Source organism: Pterocles gutturalis, unplaced genomic scaffold (genome assembly GCF_000699245.1).
Source record: "Pterocles gutturalis isolate BGI_N339 unplaced genomic scaffold, ASM69924v1 scaffold41325, whole genome shotgun sequence".
NCBI lineage: Eukaryota > Metazoa > Chordata > Aves > Pterocliformes > Pteroclidae > Pterocles > Pterocles gutturalis.
This window is the reverse complement of record NW_010144754.1, coordinates 1-16680: the sequence shown is the minus strand read 5'-3', so window position 1 is coordinate 16680 and position 16680 is coordinate 1. Positions and strand designations below refer to the sequence as shown.

General features: G+C 38.6%; 1 protein-coding gene across 1 annotated transcript; it reads left to right on the top strand.

The window, feature by feature from the left end:
* Positions 1-1059: 1059 nt before the first annotated feature.
* API5 (apoptosis inhibitor 5) lies at positions 1060-14524 on the top strand. Its single transcript, XM_010085194.1, has 15 exons — positions 1060-1108; positions 1478-1524; positions 3400-3561; positions 4512-4605; positions 5586-5651; positions 6021-6172; positions 7537-7743; positions 8277-8381; positions 9045-9134; positions 9596-9777; positions 9983-10076; positions 10580-10636; positions 11546-11622; positions 11984-12120; positions 13664-14524. The coding sequence occupies exons 1-15, from the start codon at positions 1060-1062 to the stop codon at positions 13741-13743; spliced, it is 1599 nt and encodes a 532-aa protein (XP_010083496.1). The 3' UTR covers positions 13744-14524.
* Positions 14525-16680: the final 2156 nt, after the last annotated feature.

Sequence of the window (16680 nt, the reverse complement as noted above, 5' to 3'; positions counted from 1 at the left end):
CTGGCCCCCGGGCCTGTGCTCGGTGGAGGTTTCGTCACGACCCGGGGCGGCGAGGGAAGGGGGGAAGTGAGTAGAGATGAGCTTGGGCCCTGCGTTCTGCTGGGACGGGAGCAGCTCTCGGCGCTTTTGCAGCACCCTCCTCCTCCTCCTCCTTTTCCCGGCCTGTCGGCTGCTCTCCTTTTCAATGTGGCTCTTTATTTTTTTTTTTTAACTGTGGAAATTTCGCCTGGTGAATTCAGGCCTTTAAAGAAGACCTGGGTGGTCATCCAGAGCTAATCCAGCACACTTGCAGTTCCAGAGAGCTTCTGGCGGGCTCTCTTGCTAAAAGGCTTGTTGGAGGAAGGTGAAGTCTCTTTAACTACCTATAGCCCTTTTTTAGTTTGTTTTTTGCTTAAGGTGAGAATGAAAGGTCGATCCTTACCGCTAAAGGTGATTTTTACCTGTAAAATCATGGCCAGATCTGCTAGTTGTTTTTAGCATTGCTGAATTATTCAAAAAAAGAAGCTGTCTTGGTGCATTACCAATACAAAACATTATAGTTAGTTAAAACTAATTTTTGAATTGTGTTAGGCTCTCATGTTACTGAATGGCTACCTGAAAAAGTAGCAGATACTTTTTTTTTTTTTTTGGTCGTAATGTACGTAAGTAGGAAAGTAGCTTTGCACATTTCTAGCAGTGGATTTTAAACTAGATACTACTATGCGAAGTTATTTGGAAAGTTCTTTAAGAGAACAAACAATATGGTGGTTGTGGGTTTTTTTAAGCAAAAAAAGGTTTTTTTCTTTTTTAATTCAAGTCCTTTCCCTTTGCTTGTGTACTTATGCCTTAGTGAAACAAAGCATCCTTGCAGACAGTCCAACAAAAAAAATAATCTCGGAGCCAACCAAAAAAATGCAACTAAAACGTTGGGAGTTAAGGGAAGAGATGCAGAAGAAAACTGATGGTATTACTGTGTCCTTATACAAATACGTAGTCCACCATCATCTTGACTATTCTGGGTAGCTTTTGTAAGATAGGAATGGCCACTTCAGGTAGAACAAAGTCTAGCATAGTTAAGAAATGCCGCCTGTGACAGGGGTCAGTAGCAGATGTGTAAGAACCTCCGAAGGTAAGTATAGAATGACAGTTCCTGATATAGTCTCCCAGTTTTTTTTTACAGGCAAAACTCTCTTCCCTCCCTTCCAGAGCCAGAGATAGTGTCTTTATATTTAGTATATCTTGCTAGATTGTTCTTCAGCAAACTTTTCTGATAATTTTTTATATACAAACGTTCTGTGGCAAAATGTTCCATTATTTCATTAACCTTTGTGAAGGAGTTATCTTCTTTGAACTTGTTATTTCATAATCTTATTTGATGTCTCCAATTTTGCATTCTCAGAAGAGATGAGTAATTGTTCCTTATTCATCAGTTTTATCCCACTTACTACTTTATTATCTCTTAACAACCTTATGAACATGATCTCTGACTAAAAAAAAGGCATAGTCACCCTGTCTCAGAAAGGAAACTCTGATCACGAGGAGGAGGTAAGGGCTTAACCAGAAGTATGACATGAAGAGGAGTTATATAAAAGCCCAGAAGTATTCAGCTTGTAAAAGAGTGTTGCAGTTGAAAAGGGGGCTCAGGTGCGATGAGTCTACCTCACGAGAGGAATGAAGGTGAGAACATGAGAAAAACTACTAGGAAGCAGGCTTAAAATAAAGAGGAAGACAAACTTTTCTGCATAAAACATTTTGAAACTTGTCACAGGATGTTACAGAGTATGGATCGGTTCAAGAACTAATCCAGGGAAATTAATGGAAGACTGGTCAATTTACAGTTATTAAAAATAAAGGTCTAGACACTGTCTGTAGCTTATTTCATTCCTGTGTTACAGATTGGGAGGAAACGTGCAAAAATGAAGGACTGCGCTGCTTCTGCTTTTGCTTCTGTGTTCTTGAGCATTCAGTGCTGCCAGGTGCAGGGTGAAACAAATCCCTGCCTGAGGTGTATTTTGCCTAAATGATCAGGGTACTTAGCATGCAGCAATACAAATTCATTTCACACAAGCTACAGTATTCGTCACTGTATGAATTATTTTTTAATACGTATTAAATTGAAGTAATTTATTCCACAAAAAAAGTTATTCTTCACGCAGAGTCTGAGAACCCGTGACTATAATAATGTGTATTTCAGTGTTAGTTGGGGCTGGCTCATTCCTGCCTTTGCTGTTGAGCGTGCTGTGTTGGCACAGCTACAGATTGAACCCCACAGGGGTGTGGATCAGCTGAATAGCAACCATTTTTTCCCTTGGTTATTTTTCTTCCAGATAAGTGTCCCAATCCACTTCAGAATCTGGTAACAGAGAGCTGTCAGCAAGGTGTGGAGAGTCTTTAAGGAGCATTGGTACCAAGTGTTAAAATACAGCTTATTTTAGAGCGAATTAATGCAGCATACTGCTTCGTAAAGTAACATCTCTACTAGCTATGGGTGAACTTTTACGTGGAGTAGGGCTGATGAGACATGTGGCTCTGAGAAATTAGTGCAAATAAAGCAAAGTGTCCTGTCCTGTTGATGTTGCTGTTCAAAGTAGAATAAGTAGTCTAAAGCATTTTTTTCACAGCCATAGGGAAAATTAATGATAGAAGGTTCTGATTTCTGCTAGCATCCTGATAATGTTGACACCTATTGCCCAAACACATAGCTAACCACAACAAAGACTTTCAGTTATTCTAAAGTTTCAGTCATGCAGGCATAAAATCAGAAACACCAGTGTGATTTGAACTGGAGCAGCTAGAGAATTTTCTACTCTGTTGCTGAAGTGTTTATTTCTATATTTCAACTGGAGATTTCTTTTTTTTTTTTTTTTTTTTTGCATCTGCTCTCTGTTAACAGATCTTTTAAGAACTATGCTTTATCTCAGATGAAGTTAACTGCGTGAGTACATGCCAAAGGTGCTCTAGCACAATCTATGTTAAAAATCATTTGTGATCCATTCCAGTGGCACAGTTGTTGGGACACCTAACCTCTGCTTGAGAGACAATAAAAGAGCAGTCAGAAGGCAGAAACTCCTCGAAAAAGTGCCTAAGTTCAGTGAAGGTGATTGTGTAATTCTTTGAGTCTGCACCAATCTAATCACAAGCAATGTGCAAGCGCTGTTGGCCTTAGGGCTGGCAGTTTGAACCGTAAGCACTTGGACAGACAGAGGAACCAGAATAACGGTAAAAGCCACTCAACAGAGGCAAATTTTACTAAATTGGCACAGTTATATTGGTCTAGGAGAGAAATTTGCATTTAATTATATGAAGCTGATATAATATAGTTGACTTAAATAGCTGAACTGGAGAGGAAAAAAATATTTTCCTTTTCTTGAGAATACCCCAAGCTTTTTCTGTTTATGTTTTCTGGTTTTCCTCTTTCAGCATAAGGATGCTTACCAGGCGATTCTGGATGGTGTGAAAGGAGGTGCCAAGGAGAAGAGACTTGCAGCCCAGTTTATTCCCAAGTTCTTCAAGCATTTTCCAGAGCTAGCTGACTCAGCTATCAATGCCCAGTTGGACCTCTGTGAGGATGAAGATGTTTCTGTAAGAATAAGAACCATGTTGCAAGTTGATACATTGAATTTATATTTTTATATTTATTTTTTTTTTAATAGACTATGTCTTTTGGGAGGGAAGGTTGGTCTTTGGAAAACTTAAGAATACTTAGTTATATTCCTGCAGTAGAAAAAACTATTGTGTGATGGTATGGGAAGAGACATCAGTTTTAATTTGTCTTTTTTCACTCCCATTTTTGATCAAAAGAGTAGTTCTGTAGAAGGAAACTTAGATGCAGTTTATTTGAATATCTAATATATTTTTTTCCTTTCAAAAAGCACTTTGTGGTAATTGATTCTAAAACTTTGCTGGGAGTCAGGAAAATTTTGTGCACACCCGAGAACCATGTGGATGTGATCCTGAATGTATTGTTCTTGCAGAAGTCTTGAGATGCTTCATGCTGCTTCTCTGGTGTAGACAGAGGCTGTAACTTTGAAGAATCCTTGGTTGTAAGATCTTAAATTATTTGGGCAGGTCATTCAAGGATTTTTGTCAATGCTGGGAACAAAACCTAGAGTTTACCTCTGCTATGTGCACACCTGTAAAACTATCCTTTCTGTAAGCAGCTAAGACTCTGTAATAACACAGATTCCAGCCCTTTGTTTTGTTGATCAAATGAATGATTCTTGTGAACGGAGGTGCTGTTTGAATTGGCTTTTCTCCAGAGCTAATTAGATCTAAGAAAAACAAAAATTATTTTTTCATAAATACATCATAATAGTTTCACAGCAAATATGAAGTCTGGACTGCCATTGAAGTCTGAAATTTGAGCATTGCTTTCTGAATATGATACTCCTGTTAAAAGAATATGTGGTAATTTTCTCAAATTTGGCTGATTTTTCTGCCAAACTGTGGTAGTTGAATTGCCTGATTTTATTTTTTGGAATTACTTTAATTTTTAAAATCTTTTATGTGCACTATACTGACAATTTTGACAGATCCGGCGACAAGCAATCAAGGAATTGCCTCAGTTTGCCACTGGAGATAATCTTCCTCGGGTAGCAGACATACTGACCCAGCTTCTCCAGTCAGGTAAGAGACATTGGTAATTTTCTGGATGATCTCCTTGTGGTGCACCTAAAAATGTACACTGTTTTGTTACAGAAAACATTTTCTGTTGATTCATAGTTTGTTACAAAGCAGTCTGTCCTGGTACCATTCATGTCCTGCTTCTGCTCTTTTTCCCAGACTTTATATTTGCTGTACAGTTGGGTGCTGCTTCTGCTGAAAGGTTGATAATTATCCTAATCTAAACTGAAGATCTTTCTTTTAAATAGGACAAAATTTTTCATTCAAGTTCTCTGAAAGCATCTGTAGAAAAAGGGAAAAAAAACCAAAACAAACAAAAAAACCCCCTCCAGTTATGAACTGCAGGAAATTGCCTTCTGAAAAAGAGATACTAGTTTTCTAATCCAGGTACTCAGGAACTTTAAAAATCCTGAAGGCATTTTTTTCCATACAAAGCATTTTCAGTGCAAAATATTTTATTCAGATTTTAATATACAATATGTATTTTTTAAAAATATCTGTAAGTTATAGAATGCTAAATAGTAGATGTTCAAATTTTGAGACTTACAGATTTCTCCATTTACTTCAAGAGGAAAATTGTTTCTCCCACCTGGATATACTGTAGATTACTTAAATAGTTATTTATTTTTTAAACTCTTATTTTACCTTAATTTAGTAAAGGCCAGCATGTTTATTCAGCTCTTCCTTAAAATGACTAAATATATTGATTAATAACTTCCCTTCCAAGTTTTCAGTCCTATCAAGTTTGTAATGTTAAAGTTTTGGCAGGGAGGCTGAAGTGGCAAATAGCTTTTTGGTTTGCTTCCACATTTGTGGCTTTCTACTTCCTCAGTCTAGTAGTTGTTAAAATGCAAGTTATATTTTTTGTAATTCAGTGCTGAGGATAGAGAACTTCTTGTGTGATATCAGAAACCTGCCATTGTTTTTCTGCTCTTATGTTTGCATTTCAAGCCTGTGCAAATGGAGTTTTTCTCTCTTTTCAGATGATTCTGCAGAATTCAATTTGGTGAACAATGCTTTGCTCAGTATATTTAAGATGGATGCTAAAGGTAAAGGACACATTTTTCTATAGATGTCTCTTATTAATACTTCCCAGCCCCTGTTGGGTGAGAGCAGGATTCGATTTTATACCTTCTTAGTAACATGCAAAAGTTGGAGACAGACACTCATTGTTTGGTTTTACAAACAGTCCTGACATTTATCAATAATTATGGATCTGGATTATACAGACCAATAAAAGAATGTGGATTCTTATGTCAAGCTATGTGAAAACTGTGTTTTTTCTTAAAAGTTAGTATAGCAGTTACTTTTAAAATGTGTCATGGAGTCTTACAGGAGGAAACTTCTTTCTTCTGCATAAAAGGTTCAGCACTTAACTTCTAACACAATTTGCATTACCTGGTTTATTCTTCATTCAGGGACTCTGGGAGGCTTATTCAGTCAAATTCTTCAGGGAGAAGATATTGTGAGAGAGCGAGCCATCAAGTTCCTCTCTACAAAACTGAAAACTCTGCCTGAGGAGGTGATGACAAAGGAGGTGGAAGAGTTCATCTTGACTGAATCAAAGAAGGCAAGTGTCTTATTGCAGTACAAACCTAAGTATTATTAAACCATCCCTTGCCACTGGCATTGCTTTGGAGGTCTGTTTAAAAAACATGTAGAATGAAGCATTGTACAAATGCGGTCTTCTAGTTACCCTGTTCTGCTGTAATCCAAACTTTGCATCATTTTTTTGTGGGAATGTTAAAATAATGCTAGGCTCTTCTCATTTTGTAAGAGTAACTTTTGTTAGAATCATAGAATGATTCACGTTGGAAAGGGACTTGAGAGATGGATCGCCTCAGTGAATCAGGCTCAGCTGAGTTCAGATCAGATTTCTCAGTGCTTTGTCCACTTGGACAAAGTTGAAAACCTCTAAGGATGGAGACTTCCCATGCCCTGTCTGGGCAACCAGCTCCAGTGTTTAATTGTCCTCAACATGAGGTTTTTCTTTAATTTCTTTATGCAGTTGGAACCTCCCATTTCAGTTTTGTATCATTGTCTCATTCTCAACCTGGCCATCTCGGTAGAGAACCAGACTCCTGCTCTTGGTGACTTGCTCTTAGGTATTGGAAGATCAGTGTTAATTGCCTCACGCCCTTACAACTTTTTTTCCTTTAGGCTGAAAAAGCCCACTTTCCTTGGGTTCTCCTCACAGGTCATGTGCTGTAGGCACTGATTGCCTTGTTGACTGGGCTTTCTAAAGCTTACCACCAACTTCTTCATACAGGAGGGCCCAACACTAGGTGCAGTATTCCAGGTTTGGTCTCATGAAGGCATAGCAAAGGAGAATCCTCAATCCCTTTGCTTCCCTCAGGCTACTGGCTCTGCTCTTGTCACAGCCCAGGACACTCTTCATCACCCAGGGAATGCTGGTGACACTTCTATTTAGCCTGCTGTCCCCAGGACGCTCAAGGCCTTGGTTCCCCAGCCAGTCAGTCCCCAGCAGGTACTGATGCAAGAAAGTTCGTTCATCCCAGGAGCAGGACTTTGCATTTGTCTTTGTTGAATTCCATGAGATTCCTGTGCATTCTGCAAGCTGAGAAAGATACAAAAAGTGTTAAAACAATGAATAATGAGTAGATATTCATTGAAGGTTTATTCTGCCTGAAGCATAGGGTTTTGTTAGATGAGAAATTTAAGGTTATAGAGTTCGATAATGAGAGAAAAATAATGTTTCCTATGCACAACTTGATGGCAGTTATTTTAGTGTGGAGGCGTATACAATTATACTGTCTGTTTTCATGTGTTCCTTTAAACTTGTGTTTTTAAATAACTAGAAGCTAAATTTAAACACTAAGTAGTGGCGTACTTTACTTTTTCAAATCAAGCAGATTTGACTTGGAGCTTTGCAAATTACCACTATAGAAATATGTTTTCTGGTTTTCTGTTAAGGTGCTGGAAGATGTGACGGGCGAGGAATTTGTTCTGTTCATGAAAATATTGTCTGGATTAAAAAGCTTACAGACAGTAAGTGGGAGGCAACAACTAGTGGAGCTGGTAGCCGAGCAAGCTGACCTGGAACAAACATTCAATCCATCTGATCCGGACTGTGTGGACAGACTTCTACAGTGTACTCGGCAGGCTGTGCCACTCTTCTCAGTATGTATTTATTCACTTTGCTTGAGGAATATTGTGGCAAGTTAACAGCTGTAGCTTCTCTTCAGTGTTCTCAATGATTATGTTAGAACAGCAGCATATCAGTAGCTTTACACTTTCAGCTTCTAATGTATTAGCATGTTGGAAAACATCCTTAAAAAACCTCCAAATACAGACAGCCTTTGTGGTGTTCTCTGCTTTTGGTTGTTTTCTTTCAAATTTAAGATGCTACAGTGAATGACAACAAGATTCTCTCATTAGGCCCATACACATATGAGTCTGATTATTTCAAGTCTAGTGCCAGGCAACTGGAGTGCTTAAAGGCCTGTTCTTCAGTTACAGGCAATCTTTTCCATCCCTGTTGCAGACAGTCTCTGAGTTTAAGCTATCTGGAAGGGTGTCTGTGTTTTAGGAGTTAGAGGGAAGTTTAAGGTGGAGCGATGAGGTAGGCATTGATAAGGGCAGCAGAGTGATTGGGGCAAAAACTCCTTCAAACTCAAGAGTAGCCTGAATAACATGCGTTGGTTTTTTTGCAGAAAAATGTTCATTCCACAAAATTTGTTACTTACTTCTGTGAGCATGTGCTGCCAAACCTCAGTTCTTTGACTACTCCAGTGGAGGGTCTTGATATCCAGTTAGAGGTAAGCCAAAGCTAAAATGTCTTTCAAATCATTAAAAGATAAAAGCATCTTAGACAAAGACAGCTAATCTAAAAATTGTGAACTCCTTTCTTAAGTGGTTTTCAGTTCTTGTCTCGGAGGGAAAACGGCTACACTAGAATAAAATGTTTGCTGCTCTGAGCATTGCCTTTTAAACCATGTGTCATTTGCCCTGAGCTTTTGAGGAAAGGCTACAATAAGTAGATTGATCTAATCATTTTTATATCACTGTCATTTTTTTTTTAACGCATAGCATTTACTGAAATTATTGTTACATGGCTTGTGCTAATTTAATCCCCTAAGGGAGTGGCTTAATGTCTGTAATGTTGCTTACATTAATGAGAGCTGCAGCTTCAGCTAGATCTCTATGAATCTCACTTTCAAGGTGAGCTGTGCTGAAGGGGCGGGAGACAAACTTTTGTTTCCTCGTTGACTAAGGATGCTTGTCGGGATTAGACACAAATCTGTGTTTGTGTTTGAGGACATGAAAAACTGATTAGGCACGTTCTTCCTTCTGTTCTTTGGGGGCAGTTAATTGTAGTAGCTGTACCTTACTGTGCTATGATGTGATAATAGCTTTTAGGTTGAAAGCTAAACCTTTGTTCTTTTCATTTAATACAAAAACTCGGCTACCCTTACGTGTAGGTTTTGAAGCTTCTTGCTGAAATGAGTTCATTTTGTGGCGATATGGAAAAGCTTGAATCAAATTTGAAGAAGCTGTTTGATAAATTACTGGTAAGACTAATTCAGTTTTTACTCACTTTAAAAAAAAAAAAAGATACTTTTCATCAAAACAAGTTATTTTTATGCATTTATCTTTTTTCTAAAGGGGGTATTTCAAAGATAACTGTCCATGATACAAGGTCAAACATTTTGCAGTTCATAGCCTTTGTAGGTAAAGAGCTGTCACGTGCATAATGTTTTTAATCCAGTCGGCTCATGTGGTTTTGTTCTTTTTAAATTTTATAGTCTCGAGAGACTCATGTTGATCTCATTAAAGGCTATATGCACACTAAAAATTTCAAGGAAATTCAGCACTGTTTCAGAAGCATTGGTGGAGTCCATTGTTGCCTCCTGTGGTAGCAGAGCTACTGAAATATTTACCATAAATAAACCCTCCAGTTCAAACACTGCAAAAGAACAGTCACTCTGCGGAAATGTGTCTCATGCATTTGTTTTTCCTTTTTGTTTGTTAGGAGTATATGCCCCTTCCTCCAGAGGAAGCAGAGAATGGGGAAAATGCTGGCAATGAAGAGCCCAAGTTGCAGTTCAGTTATGTGGAATGTTTATTGTACAGCTTCCATCAGCTGGGTCGTAAACTTCCGGACTTCCTCACAGCCAAGCTGAATGCAGAGAAATTGAAAGACTTTAAAATCAGGTAATCATGTAGAGGCAGGTGTTAGAGTTCTGTTAGAAAGTGTAAATTATTGTTGGCTGGATACTAAAGAAGCACAAATCAGATTGATAGGAGACTTATTTTGAGCATTTTTCTTAAAGGGGAAAAAAGATTACAACTTCTCTTTGCTTCTGCTTATATTTAATGGGAATATTTAAAACTTATTAACAGATTGCTTTTGTTTCAGGCTGCAGTATTTTGCTCGGGGGTTGCAGGTGTATATTCGACAGCTTCGTCTAGCACTTCAAGGAAAAACAGGAGAAGCCTTGAAAACAGAGGAGGTAAGTATTGTTCAAGAATTCCGAATTAGATTCTAATTGAGCCTACTGAAATAACCAGTGGCACACATTTAACGGGCTGTAGTCTGTTGTAAGTGTGCAGATAGATTAAAGGAATAATGCTAACATTTACTGCAACTGCATCTTTCCGGATGCTGCATTTTGTGAGCTAAGATGATCTTTTAGTTTCTACTGTTAGCTACTGTCTGCGTCCACATGCGTTTGGCTTAACTATGCTCTGCATTTTGTTTTGAAGGAGAAATTTTCGTATCCTGGGAGAAAAAAATTATAGTGGGAAGTACACTGGAACATTAAAATCAACTAGTGTAAAACTGCAAGAAGCGTAAAAATAGGTGTAATGAAATGTACAGGCTTTTCACTCTTCTATTGCTGTAGCCATTCCCTCAGAAGAGCAGTCAGTGTTATGTTACAACTTCATCAAATGCTGTTTGATATTTAAACCTATTGGAATAGCAGGTGTTCAGTAGTGTTTCTTTTTTTTGCAGAACAAGATTAAAGTGGTTGCCTTGAAAATAACCAATAACATTAATGTTTTAATCAAGGTAAGTCCTTGTATTATGAAGGAGTAACTCCACACAGTAGAGTAACCTCTGCAGAAAGAAGGAATAGATTTGAACTAAGTTGTATTGTATTACTAAGTCAGCATTAGAGCCAGCTCAGGGTTGCAGCCCGCTTTACTGTTTCACGCAAGCTGCTTCGCCTTTGCTGCTGCTGCTGTTGGGATAGGATTTTTAGGCCCTTTTTTGCACCACTGGTTGCCCACGGAAGCAGAAGACCTTGCTTTAGGGGTCTCTGGACTCTGGCCAGACCTTTTTCCTTGTCATTTCCCTTTCCTGCAGTGGCAGGGAGGGGTAATCAATAGTTTGAAGAGGTGCAAGGAGATGTAAAGGAGGGAGGAGGCAAACCAAGCTGCCATACAGAACCTTTTTCTCCAAAGAGTCTAGGAGAGAGGGGCTGCAGAAAGAGACTTTCATCCAGAGCCCTTGAAACCATTCTGATTTCTTCTAACCACCTTTTCCTTTTCCTTTCTTCCCTCACTTCTAATCTCTCACCCTCAATCCACCACAATAAACCAAAAACTTTGCCCGCAGTATTGAGCAGCCCATCTTTTACCATCATAGGATATCAGCTGTCTCCCTGCAGGAGCCTTTGTAGTTCATGATAAGATGTTTGTGCATTGGGATAGAGAGAAAGCATATTATGTTGGTGTAAGATGCTCTTCTGTTAAGGTAAATCTCATTTGAATTTCCTAGTGAAGTGTGTGGACTAAGGCAGCCAGATAAGGCAGTTAGCTACTGCCACCTTCTCCCTCTGCCGTGGGACTTCAGAAGGGTTTTTAAATTGTTGGAAAGTAACTGTTATTCTGGAGTCTCAGTAAGTAACTGCAATTTTGAAGTACAATCAACATGAATTTAACTGTAAAATAAACTATCTGATTTTTGCCTCCATAGGATCTCTTCCACATTCCTCCTTCTTATAAAAGTACAGTTACACTGTCCTGGAAACCAGTACAGAAGGCAGATGCAAGGTAAGAGTCTTTCATAAAAAAATAATTTCTGGTGGTGTTAATTCTTGCTGCTTAAAAAATAAATATCCCAAGCTGTGTATACATAATGTACACAGCACATGAGCTAAAAGTTTCACAACCAAAAATAACACCCATCCTGGAAGGAATTGGACTGTGGAATGATAATCTTAGTCTTGTCTTAGGGATGGAATAGATTGTATCAACTGGAGACTAACTTACTTCCTCTTTTGAAGTATTCTTCAGGGTGTCTTCCTTAGCTGCTACTACCTTCCAGTGGTTAATCTTTGAGGCTGAACTGCTATTCCTGTACTTGTCACCACTGGGGTGTAATGATCTGTGGGTTTGTTTTTTTTTCTGTCAGCCAAAAAAGAGCAAGTGAAGATACAACCTCGAGTTCACCCCCAAAGAAAGCTTCGGCAGGACCAAAAAGGGATGCCAGGCAAATATATAATCCTCCCAGTGGAAAATACAGCAGTAACCTGGGTAGTTTTTCTTATGGTAAGTTAAGCATCTTCGAAAAACTTTGTCTAGTCACAGTTATGCTTTGGGGTGGGGAGGAAAAACAAATTAAGCCAACTTACTATCACATTCTCAGAAGATCAAATTCTACTGTCACCAGTTTTTGTGTGTAATGGTCTCTCTCTAGCTGTTGATCTATTACAGTGTTCGAGCGTTACCAGCTATGAACTGTCATTTCCAAGTTAGTTTTAGTAATGTTTTAATACACTGAGTTAGTAATTGAACTATTTTGTTCCCTATTATGACACACAGCACTCACACCCCAAATTTGCCATTGGACAGAGCAGTTTCTGCAAGGGGCAGAGCTGGGCCAGCTGCTGTCATTATGACTGGACCAGGGCTGAATTCCCATTACAGTCGCTGCTGATGGTGCCGACCTGATCCAGAACTTGTGGGAATTGCCGGGTTCACTGTGCATACACGCAGCTGTGTCCTCGTGCTCCCAGTCGCAGCGATTCTCTCTGCGAGTCATATTTCTGGGCAGTGGGCCCATTGCTTCTACCTCTGACAAGTCAATGGCCTGCTGTGACAAATTATCTATCGCCCATGCTCATAGGTTGAAAAGCTGATATCAAGCACTGTCTTGTATAGAAAACAAAGAGCAAAGATAAAATCTTTTCCACATTTCTTACTGCAGACTTGTGTCTCTTAAGATAAGCTTGTAGTCCTGTGGTTCTAAAAATTGGGAAGTTTTAAGCCAAAAATGTTTTATTGCTTGCTACTGTTTCTTGTTGGTGAGATGCTTAGGCCTCTGATCAACTTTTGATTTCTGTACTCTTTAAAATAAGCATGCGGTAATCTTTGTAGATTAGTATGGCATGTATTTTAAGACTGTACGTGAAGAGAAAGCATGGAAAGGGAATGAGAGTTCATTTTCAAACAAATCCAAAGAAACTTTAACAAAATATTTTGTGGGTTTTTTTTTTGCTGTGATCAGGGGTTTGTTCTTAACAAAGGGAAAGGAAAAAATTTCTACAGTATAGAAACAGTTTGTGTGGTATCCATCTGTGTCTGAGATTTTTAATTAGATATAATGAAGATTGTCAGCCCAGCAAAAAAACTGAAGTGTGCTGGTGATAACTTAAGGACGGGAAAGGACAGATAAGGCTGATGAAGTTGTGGTTTTCCATCATTTTATAAAATCACTAGAAGCAAGTCAGACAAACACCTGCCATGGTATTATTGAACAGAAGAATGAGCTACGTAGTCTAACAAAGTTCTTTACAGACCAGTTTTCAATTCTGTGATGATGGATTGGCCCAAATATAGTTCTGAACTAATGAGACTGTTCTGTGCCACAGTATTAGTATGCAGAAAGACTACGTCTAGTTTAGAGAGGATAGTTCTCCTGACCTCGTTTTACAATTAGTGGGGTCTGTTATGCATCAAAGCATGACTCGGAGATCTCATGGTATCTAAGCAGGATTAGCCTCAGAGACTTCAACACCTCCAGTTATTGGTATTTAATTTTAATCTGTACACAGCATAAAACCTGTATGAAAAGTTTTGACTTTTATTTCAGAACAAAGAGGTGGTTTCCGGGGTGGACGAGGAAGAGGCTGGGGAGGACGTGGCAACCGTAGCCGAGGAAGAATCTACTGAGTAGACTGCTACATCTTCCATGGCCCTGAAGGGCTAAAGTGAAAGTGCTACTCAGCAAGTTTGCTTGGAGTATTGTTTCCTTCGAGGACTGCCTTCCACTAAGACTGAAATAAATGTTCTTTATACCTTTGTATGTATGATCTACTTTTCTAACGGACTACACTTGTCCATAGTGAAACTACAACTGTATTTTTGGATGCTTACAGTCAGCAGTTTTGGTTCTTCTTTTTGAAGTGTCTTCAGGATTTATTCAAAATTGGAAAAGAGCATAGATGTTTTATCAAAAGCTACATCTTGACAGTTTGTATATTCACCTAAAAATCAGCTACTGCATAACAGAAATTATATAATTGAGTTGATGTATTAAGTAATGGACAGGAAAGGCATGACTAGAGAGATACGTGTCAGATAAGCTTAGCAGCTGAAGTAATCCTTTCCTCATCTGTAACCATATTTTGCAATATGTGGAGAAGAGTACCATTGTTCAGTTGGCTTTGATTTACTTTTTTAGATGGAATTGAATGAGATATGTGCTGGTTTTTAAAGTTTGCAACATGGATGGAAGTTTTTTTTTTGCTTGTAGCATGAAGCAGTCCTTTTACTTAAGAGATGTGGAGAATGTGGTGCTTTCTGGTTTGCACATCTTGCTCTCTTCTCCGTGCATTGTAATGCAAAAGCAGTGTTTTGCAAATGAATTTTTAATGTTTAATATGAATACAGTGGAATTTCAGTAAATTAACAGGAAAAACAAAACAATAAATGATTAGAATTACTCCAGGAATGGCTAAAGACTGATGCAATGATTTAGCTTCATAGGCTGGAGCTGGACCGTAGCAGTACTGGGCTCTTTTCTGTGTTTTGCAGATTTCTGGATTAGTTGGCACTTGAGGGTGTTTTTTTTGTTTTGTGGTTTGGGTTTTTTGTTGTTGTTCGGGGTTTTTTTTACCAATACAGCTACATTTAAAAATATATAAATAAAATGGTATTTTGGGTAACATTTAAAAATTCCAGCTATGTAGTTCAATTCAGGTGGAAAAGTTGACAATTCCATGCTATTTTTTTCCCATAGCAACTTGGGATTCTTATTTCCTGGTGTACACCCAGAATATACAATGTAAGAGCACAATGCTTTTTTTTTTATTCTCACCACTCAAAATTTTTACTTCTCAGGTCATTCAACATTGTAAATGAACTAGCAGATAGTAAAAAGAAGTTGGGACAAAAAAAGAATTTTAATAAGTGTTCCAGGGCGTGTTGATGTAAAATAGCTTAGGCTTTAGAAGAATGGAGATTATTTCTTATCCTCCTGTTTTTTGTCCAGCTGTTTGATATCCACAAACACAGACAAACACCTGAAAGTGATGTTTCCCCACCTAGTTCCCATTTGTATTTGCTTGTGAATCTGAGTCGGGTGTCTTCATTAACACTCTGATATTTATCATTGCAATCAGAAGGCCAGAATACTGAAACTATGTCAAAGTTAGAGATGTTATTGATGCTACATTAGAAGTCTATTTTTGCTTAACTCTGGAGCAGTAGGCAGCAAACTTTGGACACATTCCAGGACATGTGAGCTGACTTTGTATTTCTGATTACATGCCATCTGCTAAACTCAGATTTGTCAATAAAAACCAGAAAATTGGCAGAGAGCTTTCAAGAACAAATTCATGAGATCAACATGTCACTCTGAAAATAGGCACTAGATGGGTAATAAGCTTCCCTTGGAGAAAAAAAAAATAGACTTTTTGCACTTGTGGCTAAAATGTGTGTTTTGAGGGGATTTTAAAATGCAACCTCAAAGCCTAAACATAGCTTGTGTTTAGACTAATAACTAGGTACTAGCAGCTTGTTTTCTCACTGAGTTTTCTTTACGGGACTCCTGCTTTTCAGAGGTGATGTGCAAAGTTCTTGTGGCCTCAGAAGTAGTTAGATTTCCCCCCCCCCAGTTTAATATTTAATTTGAATGCAGTGAGGTCGTGTGGAGACACCTGTTTACCATCTTGTTGAATTGTAAATGTTCCCTTACGCTTTTGGAATAAATTCATTTTATAATTTTGTTTGGCTCGTTGTTTCACAGTTACTCTGCAACATTTTGTGTTGGCTTAGTAAAAGGGACCGTTTTACCTTCTTGTTTTAGTGCCTGGCACTGTAAATTGCTGTAGATGTTTTGAGCTATTTGCCACTAAGGAACAGATCTTAGCAAGACTGTATTAGCTGTTTCAACTTTTAAGTAGTTGAACTTTTAAATGCAACATTTCTGATAGGAATTTAAATTCTTGGCAAAAGCTGCGTGTCATACACCTTATTTTGGAATTATGTGAAAGAGGAGTCCTTAATTGTCTTACTCCAGCCTCCTAGATGTTGACAGTACAATAAAATTTGTTAATATCTTACGACTAGAGCAAGAGGGGCTTGGAGTAGCACCTGGGGTTTTTTGTGAAATCCGTAATATGCCTGATGAGAAAATTCTGGCAGCAGTAAGGAACTGCCTTGCTTGTGGGAATATATTCTCTATCCTGAGAGAAACTGAATCCCTGGTGTTAGTTTAACCAGTCCAACACCATTTGTAAAATTATTTTTTTTTCCTTGGTTCTACTTAACGTGTTTGAGTTACAGGCAAATTTTATGGTTGAACAGGGGCTGGGAAGTCTGGTGTCCCCAAGAAGCAGAACTGTTGTCAACTTGCTTGCAAACTGAGCAAGGTCAAACAGACCCAAGTTTGAATTTGGCAGCTTTTAGGTCTTGTTCAGGACTGGGGAAACAGGCTCCCAAGTGATGTGTTTTCCAGAGCTGCCTTCAAGCACTTCTTCAGGGAACTGCCGTTAGCTGCGGACACCCGCAGGCACAGGTTGGTTCCATCTGGGCTGAAGGCTGTTTCCTCAGCCTGTCCTTGCAAAGGTTTCAGCGTGTACTAACAGAAATTTTTTTTTTTTTTTT